We start from the raw sequence: 10,844 nt of genomic DNA on the forward strand, positions 1-10,844 counted from the left end.
ACAGCGGAGTATGGGAACCTGAAGGTGGAGAAAGGATGAGGGTCTCATGAGGAAAAAGTGTCCAATTACATTGAAGGAGGCCACTAGAGCTCCCTGGTTGCCATGACAGATGTGGTTTTTGAGGAGTGATGTAGGCATTGGACTGGAGTGGATTTGGGAGAGAATGGGAGGAGAAGAATTGCATGCAGGGAACTCTTTGGGGGAGCTCTGCCAGAAGGGTATAGGATGTGGTGGTCACTGGAGGAGGTTGTCATAGGCAAGAGAAGCCTAAGGAGATGTGGTAACTAAATGTGATGTGGTATCCTGGATGGAATCCTAGAATGAGGCGGGGGTGGGAGGTAGAAACTAAGGTAATTTGAATAAACTATAGACTTTAGTTAGTAATAGTGTACTGATATTGGTTCATTAATCACAATCAATGTACCTTAATAATGTCAGATGTTAATAATATAGGAAACTGTGCACATGTGTATAAGGGGGATACATATGGGAATTCTCAACTATCTGCTCAACTTTTCTGTAAATATAAAACTTAAAACTGAAGTTTTAAAAAAGTGGAAAGATGGACTAATTAGAAGATTCTATTTCATTTTATTTTTCACGTCTAAATCAGTGCTTCACACACTGAAGCATCTTTTGTCTGCTTTTTGTAAAAGACAGTTATAATTTACATTTGACATTTTTTGAAAGATCGCAAAGACAAAACAATAAAGCACGTATCGATCATGTAGAGTTCAGAATTATGCTCTTTCAAAAGTAACTTTTTTTGTAGAAACTAAAAATTCTGCATTAAAATAACAGAAGTGTATTCTCCTTCCCCTCAATCCATTTTCCAGAAGTCATTCGGCTAAAAGTTTCGAGGGAGTTCCTCCAGAATTTTTTCTATGAGGTCTACTAGAAAAGGCACATCGCTTCGTGTGTGTGTTTTTTCAAACAAGGAATCCTATTTCACAAATTGGTCTCTATACTGTTCCTTTTTCTTAGCAATATATTGGGTTTTTGTTTTGTTTTTTAGAGAGAAGGGATTTTTTAAAAATGTTTTTTATTTATTTTTGGGAGAGAGAGAGAGACAGAGACAGAGAGAGAGAGAGAGACAGAGAGAGAGAGAGAGAGAGAGAGAGAGAGAGAGAGAGAGAGCAAGAGCCGGGGAGGGGCAGAGGAAGGGGGAGACACAGAATTCACGCTCCAGGCTCTGAGCTGTCAGCATAGAGCCCTACGCGGGGCTCGAATTCGTGAACCAGGAGATCATGACCTGAGCCAAAGTCGGACGGCCAACCAACTGAGCCACCACCCATGCGCCCCTTAGCAACATCTTGTTAACTTCCTTCGATGTCAGGCATCTGAATCTGCTTCACCCTTTAAAGAGAAAACCGCAATCAGAAGCTACCTCATAGTCCCAGGAGCCCTCGCTGGTGCTTTACCCGGGGCGGGGGCTCCCATTCTCAGACACGCGGCGGCTGCAGCCCTACACAGCGCTGCAACTCCGAGTACACAGTGGATTCGGGACGCCCGCGGTTCGTGAGAAATATCGCGCATCCTGCCTCCCACGGGTGAAAGGGGAAGAGGAACTGGACTGCGAACGGACCCGCGCAGGCCAGGTGGGTTGATGTGTGCAGGTACCGCTGGACACCCGGACAGAGCCACCGACTAGCCGCATGCGAATAGCCATGGTCTCCGCTAGGAGGCGGCCGAGCGCCATATTTGCGGTAGTGCGCCTGCGCCTCGGACGCCGCTGCGTCCACTCTACGCAAGCGTGGCGCGACCTGGCGCTGACTGGAGCTCGAAGATGGCGGCTTCCGCAGTTTGCCGGGCGGCTAGCGCCGGGACTCGAGTGCTGCTTCGCACCCACCGCTCGGTGAGGCGACAGCGAGAGCACAAGGCCGCGGAGCGCGGGGCTTCGGAACCCGAACGGGGAGTGGACTGTTAGCGGCGACGGGTCGAGATTGGGGAGGTTCCGGGGTCAGGGCCATGGGAAGGTCACGGCGCTGAGCGGGGATAGGAGTCTCGCGGCTGACCGGAGGTCCGGGGACGGGGTTCCCACTGCTGGCCTGGGAGCCGAGGAGCGATCCCGCAACCCAGCCCTAAGTCTCGGTTGTCCCTTTCCAGCAGCCGGCCCTGCTGAGGTCGCCTGCCTTGAGGACCACCGCCACCTTCGCTCAAGTTCTCCAGAGCGTGCCAGAGACACAGGTCAGCTTGCTGGACAACGGGCTGAGAGTGGCCTCCGAGCAGTCCTCCCAGCCTACCTGCACGGTGAGCGGGGCCCCCTCTTGGGAGGTCGCCTCCATACTGCTCCTGGCGCCTTTTCTCAGGACAGGGTGTGACCTTGGGCTCGAGGCTTCTGTGGTTTGGGTCAGACTTCTCTCCGCCGCTGGATTGATTCTGCTACCTTAATCCCGACCCCAGCTAGGCTTGACTTCTTGGGCCATTCCTTACTATAACACTCATTTAGCAGATGATGCCTGCCAAGCAGGAGGCCAAGTTCCTTTCCAGCGTTTTCCTTTCCTTAAGCAGCGCATACGAGAGAAGTGATCCTGTTTTCATTTTACAGTGAGGAAAATGGGTTTCAGAGACCTAAGGTGACTGCTAAACTCATGGCCCAAAGTCATGATCTCCTGGCTAGACCACTCACGCACTTGCGAAAGGAATGCATTTGAAGATTCCAAAGAAATGGATGACTTTCCAAAAAATACAAATTTTCAAAATTGACTTAAGGAGAGAAATCTTGGCTAGATACAGTATATGAATAGGTGAGAAGATTCTCAAGATGTAATCCTCTTCTCTGGACCCCACACTCCAGGGTTAAGTGGTTTTATTGGTAAATTCTTCTGGTTTTTCAGGAACAGATAATGTCTTTTGTTATAAGTTGTTACTAAATACAGTAAAAGATCATGGGCAGCTTCCTTATATGACACTGCTATGAACTGATCTGTTAAGACAGTTTGGGAGATGGGGCACCTGGATGGCTCAGTTGGTTAAGCGTCTGACTCTTGGTTTTTGGCTCAGGTCAGGATCTCAAGGTTTGGGCATTCAAGTCCTGCCATTGGGCCCTGCACTGACCACGCAGAATCTGTTTGGGATTCTCTCTCTCTGTCCCTCCTCTGTTCACACTCTCTCCCTCTCTCAAAATAAGTAAATAAACTTAAAAAAAAAAAAAAAAAGTTTGGGAGAGAATGCTGTATTTCATGGACTCTGAGACGCTCTAGATTGTAAGGGGCACCACTGTGCTCCAAATGCCAGAGAAAGATCGCTGTCAGTTATAATCCAAAGATAACAGGTTGTTAGGCGAACTCTACTTCCTAAGATGTTAGTTATGAAATAAATGTCAGTGTAAGAATTTACAACATATGTGTATCAGCATCTCTTAGGAAAGTAAATGTGAAATTTTTAAATCAACTGTGAAGGAAAATTAAAAGACTAGAACTATGTGACCTATGTGAGGTGCATGGTGTGGCGTGTGTTTCATAGCACACCAGGAGACTATTAAGAAAATCATGCGAGGGGCCCCTGGGTGGCTCAGTCGGTTAAGCGTCCAACTTCTGCTCAGGTGATGATCTTGAGGTTCGCGAATTTGAGCCCCGTGTCGGACTCTGTGCTCACAGCGCAGAGCCTGGAGCCTGCTTTGGATTCTGTGTCTCCCTCTCTCAGCTCCTCCCCCGCTCACACCCTGTCTCTCTTTCTCTCAAAAATAAATAAGCATTAACAAAAAAATTTTTTTTCTTAATTATGGGATTCTCTCATTGGGTGCCAAGGAGACACTGTGCAATGTTAGGTATCCAGGTCTGATTAAAACTTTTTTAAATAATTGTGAGCGAAGTCTACTTGCTTAATAGGATAAAACATTCAGCGTCTAAACCAACAGCCTCCTTCCTTAATGGGGAAATGAAAGAATCACCAGAACAAAGGTAGGGTATAATTTTTAGATAAGAGAAAATAAATTGTTGTTTGCAAATGATGTGTTGCTTGCCTAGAAAAAATTAAAAAATCAACTGAAAAGCAAGACAGAATATAAAAAGTTCATATTGGTAATGGAGCCGAGTGAATGTGCACAGTTAGAAACTTCCTTGGAGTAGGTCCTTTTTCAGCCAGTGCCTGTGCCCAGGGCATAGCTGTATCTCCAAGCACAGGGGGCCTACTGAGACAGCTCTCCCCCACTCTGGGACCATGAGCCCCATCCTGGGGCTTCTGCTGAGTCACCCAGAGTAGGGTGTGAGTGGAGTCTGGGGTGGTTTGTGTGTTACCTTTGTTGGTGGCTTCTCGTCCAGGTCGGGGTATGGATTGATGTTGGCAGCCGTTACGAGACTGAGAAGAACAACGGGGCAGGTTACTTTCTGGAGCATCTGGCTTTCAAGGTGAGGCTCCTGAAGTCCTGCATCACCCCTGGGCTTACAGCTGCCTGTTGTCCCTCCTGAGGATGCAGGTCAGCAAAGCCAACCTCTTCAATTATGGGCTTCAGCTAGGGGGGCGATCTCTGGCTGGCCTTTCTGGGAGGAACCATGAGGGCTTGGCCTCTCCTGAGTGAGCACTTACCTGGTCAGCCCCTGCACAAGGCTCCTAGAGCCAGAAAAAAACCCGGGGAGCTGCGGGAACCCCACTCCTCACAGAGAGGCCAGGCCTCTGTTATGTGCGCACGCTGGTGTGGAATCGAACACGTAGATAGATAACGGGCATTTTAACAAATTCACAGACACAGGCAAGTTGTGTTCTTGTGAAATGTTCTGCTCTGGCAGAATATCCGGACATCTCTTGTTTGTAGAAGTAAATACTGAGCTTTCTTGAAGGTGGGGACAGTCACCACCCTCAGCCCCTAAGCCAGCCCATGTTGGTATGGAGTCTGAGTTTTTTGAATGAATGAAAAAATGGAGAAGGAGATATGGATCGGTAGGGGTGTGGAGCAGGACCGGGTAGGTAGCTTAGCCAGCAGCAGCATCACAGATGTGTATGTAGATCTCAACGTGCGTGTGTGTGTGCCCGTGGACAGCAACACCCACACATACATAGGGGACTGGGGTCGAGTCCCACAGAGGTGTCCACTAGCACATACACAGTCATATGAATGGCATGGGGGTAGAGTGGGTAATGACAATGTCATCTAAACATTGATGTGACATAATCTGGCTATGACTGTCAGTAAGGTGATTGGTAAGATCAGGCTGCTATGGGGATCTGGATTTCAGGCAGCACTTGCACTGACCGTGCCCTTCTCTCCTGGCCCCTGGCTGTCTCCATTCTGTTAGCCCATGATACTGTGGCCTGCTCGGCACTTGGTGAGGACAGACTGTAGACTGTACATCCCCATAGTCTTTGATGAGGAAGGTGCCTGTAGACCACTGGTCCTGCTGGGACTTTAGCCTTTGAAGATAGAGGTCCTCAGTTCCCATGTGGCTCCTGATGGTCGTGTTGATATCCGATTCCAGGGAACAAAAAATCGGCCTGGCAACGCCTTGGAGAAGGAGGTGGAGAGCATGGGGGCCCATCTCAATGCCTACAGCACCCGGGAGCACACAGCATACTACATCAAGGCGCTATCCAAGGACCTGCCAAAAGGTAACGTCTGGAGGATGGGGCAGGGACGGGGATAGGACTTCAGGGGTACAGAGGACAGGCCCCCAGGAACTTGGCCTGGCTGAAGAGTGGGGTTACCATGACAGCAGATCCTTGCCGCAGGGCAGGCAGGCATGCCAGGCCTGGGGGTTTTGTGCTGTTACCGGCCTGCAGTGGCCCCACCTGCCCTTTGGTTCCCAAACCTGCCCTTCTCACGTCCAGCTGTGGAGCTCCTGGCCGACATTGTGCAGAACTGTGCCCTAGAAGACTCCCAGATTGAGAAGGAGCGTGATGTGATCCTACAGGAGCTGCAGGAGAATGATGCATGTATGCGGGACGTGGTCTTTGACTACCTGCACGCCACAGCATTCCAGGGCACACCTCTAGCCCAGGCTGTGGAGGGGCCCAGCGGGAATGTCAGGTGAGGGTTGGCTGGGCCTGTGCTGGAATGTGTTCAAGCCCCGTCCACACAAGTTTGGTTTTAGTTGCCCTCTGCTATTATACGTTCTTAATTTGCACAACTGGAAATGTTTTCTCTGTGCCCTGTGGTCCTTGCAGGGCTTTTTAAATACCTGTACGGTCTTCACTCACATTACGGGCTTCTTTGTAGAGTATGATTCTGTGCGTGTCCTGAAATCCTGAGGGAGGGAGCGTTGGGAATCTGTGTGGCTCCTTGTTCCCGGGTGGGATAAGCACTGATACCGCCCCTTGAGAACCTCACAGCATCAGCTCACCCCCTCCTCAGAGAGGAAGGACTGAGCCTGACCTAAAGGCAGACGTGAAGTGGGGCCCCAGAGGACTGGGCGACAGAGATGAGAAAGGGGATTGAGGGCTGTGCTAGGGCTTGCTCCCCGGAGAAGCCATGTCTTCCCTTGTCTGTCTCCTCAGCACTGTTTTGTGAGACCCAGACTGCTGTGGTTTGGGAGAGGCATTAAGCCATTGGCCATATGTCTTGCAGGAAGCTATCTCGTGCAGACCTGACCGAGTATGTCAGCAGGCATTACAAGGCCCCTCGCATGGTGCTCGCAGCAGCCGGAGGTGAGTGATGGGCTCCCTGAAGCCCTGTGGTAATGGGTGCATGGGCACCAGCCTTGCTTACTGGAGCCCAGGTCCCTTGGTTCTGACCACAAGGGATCTTCCACTCCTGGGCACCCTGTTCCTGTCTTGTTCTTGTGGAGAGTGATCTCTCTCCCATGCTCTCTGAGGTGGGAGGGCATTCTGCCCTACCACCACCACTGGAACCTGCCACATAGGGATGCTGCTCCCCCTCATTAGTACAGGCCTTTCTCAGCCCCACCTTTGTTAGGAGATCCAGTTTGCAGGCTGGTGGGAGATACTAGCCCCAGGTTTGTTCCTTGTAGCTTTGCTGGTGGGCAGGCCAGACACTGGGGTGTGACAACACACATTCAGTGACAAACCGGGAAGTGGTTTCAAGGGGAGGCACCCAGTGGCAGGGGGACTGAAATGGAGGACCCAGAGTTGGAGGTTAGGGGGTGCTCTTGGAACACATTATTGTTGGAACTGAGGTCTAAAGAATGGGGGGGGGGTCATTCAGGTGAGGAGTGGGGAGCCCGAGCAGAGGGGCAGGGCGGTGTCATGGCCTGACGCTTGGCTGCCACATGGGGGGCCAAAGCAGAGGCAGGCCAGCCAAGGAGGGGCTGTGGCATGTTTCCGGTGGGAGGCAGCAGGAGCAAGGGAGGGAGGTGGATGGACTCAGGATGGTTCTATCGATGGAAATCTGCAGGAGGTCTGGCCGTGGTGGGGAGGGTGGGATTAAGGATGTTTCTCTAGCTTGTGGTCTTGGCAGCTGGATGGGTGAAAAGGACTGATGAAAAGAGCATGATTGGTGGCTTCAGGGCCTGGGAACCTGGGAACCAAGAGCAGTGTAAGCTAGTGACATGTGAGATTGTGTTGAGTCCAGTGGGGTCCGGGCACCTACTGGTCGAGATGCTAGAGCAGCAGAGGCCTCCTCTTGTCAAGGCGAGGATGTGAAGTCTGCAGGGGTCCTGAGGGCCTGAAATTACAATGTTGTTTATAAACGTACCCGGAGCTGGTCACGGCCCTGCAGTAGCACCTCTTTGTGTCCTCTCATTTGCCACCGCCCACAGGGCAGCAGCCCCCATCGGCTTGAGGAAGGGCCAGAGGGGCAAAGCAGGACAGGTGGCCTTGTGCCCAGGGAGCCCCCATCTCGTCCTTGATGTGGGTGAGAACGCATCACATGAGGACCCACCTTCAGGCGCAGCATGCAGCTGCTTCCCTGTGGTTGAGGGGACGGATGCTGTTCGACCCTGAGGTGCTTGCCCTGCCCGTGAGGCGGAGTCCGTCTGGCGGATTCTCTTCCCTCACCCTGTCCTGATGTCCTGTTTTCCTTCTGCCGTCTCCCAGCAAGATGGGACGTGGGGTCCTCCCCCTGTGCGTGAGTCCCCTGACTGGTAACCATGCTCTCTGTCTCGGCAGGGGTGGAGCACCGGCAGCTGGTAGATCTCGCCCAGAAGCACTTCAGCGGCGTCTCTGAGACATACACAGAGGATGCTGTGCCCACTCTCGCTCCATGCCGCTTCACTGGCAGCGAGGTAGGTGGCCTTGTGGGCAGGGGTAGTGTTCTCAGCTGGGGCCTCTGGAAGGATGCTTGCGTACAAGGTTATCTTCATGACTCCAAAGGTGCCTCAGGAATTGTGAACGGGTCCTGTGGCTGCTGCCTCACAAGCACACACGTTCACGCGCGCATGGGCATGCTTCACCCACACCCTGTACCTTTTCTCGTCGTCCGGACGTTGTGGCCGTCTCTCAGTCTCGCCATGTACTGTTTCAGATCCGCCACCGCGACGATGCTCTGCCGTTGGCCCATGTGGCTATTGCGGTAGAGGGGCCTGGCTGGGCCAACCCGGACAACGTGGCCCTCCAAGTAGCCAATGCCATCATTGGCCACTATGACTGCACTTACGGTGGTGGCACGGTGAGTGCCAGGGCGGGCACGGGACTTTGTCCTCAAGGAACAGAGGGTGTCAGGTCGTGGGCTCCTGTACTGGGGTTCAGGGTGTGGACCACAGGCAGGAGGGTGGGTGCTGATGGTCCTTGTCCCAGTAGCACCTGTCCAGCCCACTGGCTGCAGTCGCCGTGGCCAACAAGCTGTGCCAGAGTTTCCAGACCTTCAATATCTGCTACGCAGACACTGGGTTGCTGGGTGCACACTTTGTCTGCGATCGCATGAAAATCGATGACATGATGTTCTTCCTGCAAGGCCAGTGGTGAGTGGCAGCCTAGTACTGCTGGGTGCATTAGGGGCCTTTGAGGACTGAGGGGCTAGGAGACAGCACGGTCTCTTGGGATGACCATCCCATCCCCTGCCCTTTTAGGATGCGCCTGTGCACCAGTGCCACAGAGAGTGAGGTGCTCCGGGGCAAAAACATCCTCCGAAATGCCCTGGTGTCTCATCTGGACGGTGAGTGCAGCAGCCCTGTGGGGAGGGGGTGGAGCGCATCCTGGCAGGGACAGCCCCAGTGTAGCCACCATTCCCAACCAAGATGGGAAAGGCAAACTTTGAAGGCCATGCCATACCCCACTCCCACCCCCAGGGGCTTGGCATGTCAGATACAGGTGTGGGTGGGCCAGGTCAACAACAGCCCATCGCTACAGTAGCAGATGGTTGTAGAAGTGAAGGTTGGGATCTGGAGTCTGAGCACGGTCCCAGTGTCAGCCTGGAGCCAGAGCTTCACTGTGTGCCTGTGGTCCGGGACTGGACCGGGTGGACCTGGAAGCCTCCCCTGACCTTGCAGGCACCACTCCTGTGTGTGAGGACATCGGACGTAGTCTCCTGACCTATGGCCGCCGCATTCCCCTGGCCGAGTGGGAAAGCCGGATTGCGGTAACGAGGGCCCCTGGGAGATGTTCTGGAGTCTAGACCTGGCAGGCTCCCCAAAGGGCGGGGAGTTGAGGCCTGACGGTGCAGATTGCTCCCGTAGGCTTCCCTGATGTCCTAGGCCGCGTCACCAGCAGGGGTGGCATAAGTGGAGGGCAGGGCAGAGGCACTGATGGCTGAGGAGATGGGTGGGGTCTGTGGCAGTCTACAGGAGGAGGGCCCTGCCGCCTTTCCCCTTTGGGTAAGGGGGCAGTGCCATGGTTCATATGGAAGATCTTGGTCGGCTGGGTAGTGTTGACTGGCTGAGGTGGTCCCAGGAGCCTGCCTGTCAGTTGGCGTGCTCTGTCTCACCCTGCAGGAAGTGGATGCCAGTGTGGTACGTGAGGTCTGCTCCAAGTACTTCTATGATCAGTGTCCAGCAGTGGCTGGATTTGGTGAGTGGCCTAGGGGGCCTGTTCTTTATCCTTCTCAGGTCTCTTCTTAGGCTCCCCTTCTGCCTCTGCTCCCCCACCCCCCAGCCTAGCCTGGCAGCAGCAAACTGAGGCCCCTGAGAGGCTCTGCCCAATAGCCTGGCTGCCAGGGAGTTCTTGCTCAGAAAACCTGTCCCAGCAGTTCCCTGACTCCCTGCCAAGGTGCCTCCATCAATACCCCACACCCGCCAGGTAACGGACACCTCCATGTATGGGGTGGGGCTCCAAGAGCCAGGGAGCATGAAGGGACAGGCTCAGCACCCCTGGGGGAATGTGCTTTTCCTTTTTTCCACTCAGAGCCTGTCTTGTGCTGCTCCGGGCAGCCCTGGATCGGGTGCGGCGCAGGGCCAGGTGTCCCTGTGCAGGCCAGGCACCCCACCCTGACGCCCCACCCTATCCCCACAGGCCCCATTGAGCAGCTCCCAGACTACAACCGGATCCGTAGCGGCATGTTCTGGCTGCGTTTCTAGGCTGGAAGGCTGTGCTGGCAAGAGGGCGGGGCCGGGGTTCATGGTCTACCTCCCGCCCCCTAACATACCACCTCAGCTCTTCAGACCTGTGTGCGGATTACCTTACCTCCAATAAAAGCCTGTGTTGAGAACTGCGTTGTTCTTCTCTTCACATTGCCATGGAGTCCACTGGGCAGTGGATGGGGGAGCATGGACTTCCCTCCAGTTGTGTATCCCCCAGATCCTTCCATCTTCCCACATGCTGATGTGTCCTCAGCCAGAGGCAAGCGTGGGGGCCACAGCACAGAAGCCAGAAGCCTTTGATGCCTGCAGGAGTTGAAGCCAGATGTTTCCACTTAGCCACATGGGGTATGCTCCTGACTAGTCTGTCCCAAGAGTAGGGTGTGGGAACCCATGCTTTTGCCCTGGTAGAGGTCCCAGCTTGGGAACTCTGGTGGCTCAGGAGGGAAGCGCTTTGATGTGGGCCTTGTGCAATCGCCTTCTGGCAGTCCCTGGTTCCCTGGA

At 53.6% G+C, this 10,844-nt stretch overlaps 1 protein-coding gene across 2 annotated transcripts; it reads left to right on the forward strand.

Moving 5' to 3' along the window:
- The first annotated feature begins 1,718 nt into the window (after positions 1-1,718).
- LOC131510204 (cytochrome b-c1 complex subunit 1, mitochondrial) lies at positions 1,719-10,471 on the forward strand. 2 transcript variants are annotated; one of them, XM_058727038.1, is made up of 13 exons: positions 1,719-1,855; positions 2,107-2,250; positions 4,263-4,349; positions 5,415-5,544; positions 5,764-5,962; positions 6,500-6,579; positions 7,999-8,114; positions 8,354-8,497; positions 8,629-8,789; positions 8,898-8,983; positions 9,318-9,406; positions 9,759-9,834; positions 10,276-10,471. In XM_058727038.1, the coding sequence occupies exons 1-13, from the start codon at positions 1,787-1,789 to the stop codon at positions 10,338-10,340; spliced, it is 1,446 nt and encodes a 481-aa protein (XP_058583021.1). In that variant the 5' UTR covers positions 1,719-1,786; the 3' UTR covers positions 10,341-10,471. The 2 variants fall into 2 exon arrangements, with proteins under 2 accessions (XP_058583021.1, XP_058583022.1); XM_058727039.1 differs by having other exon boundaries at positions 1,724-1,855; positions 2,110-2,250.
- The last annotated feature ends 373 nt before the right edge of the window (positions 10,472-10,844 follow it).

The sequence above is a fragment of the Neofelis nebulosa genome, chromosome 4, assembly GCF_028018385.1.
Source record: "Neofelis nebulosa isolate mNeoNeb1 chromosome 4, mNeoNeb1.pri, whole genome shotgun sequence".
In the NCBI taxonomy this organism is placed as follows: domain Eukaryota; kingdom Metazoa; phylum Chordata; class Mammalia; order Carnivora; family Felidae; genus Neofelis; species Neofelis nebulosa.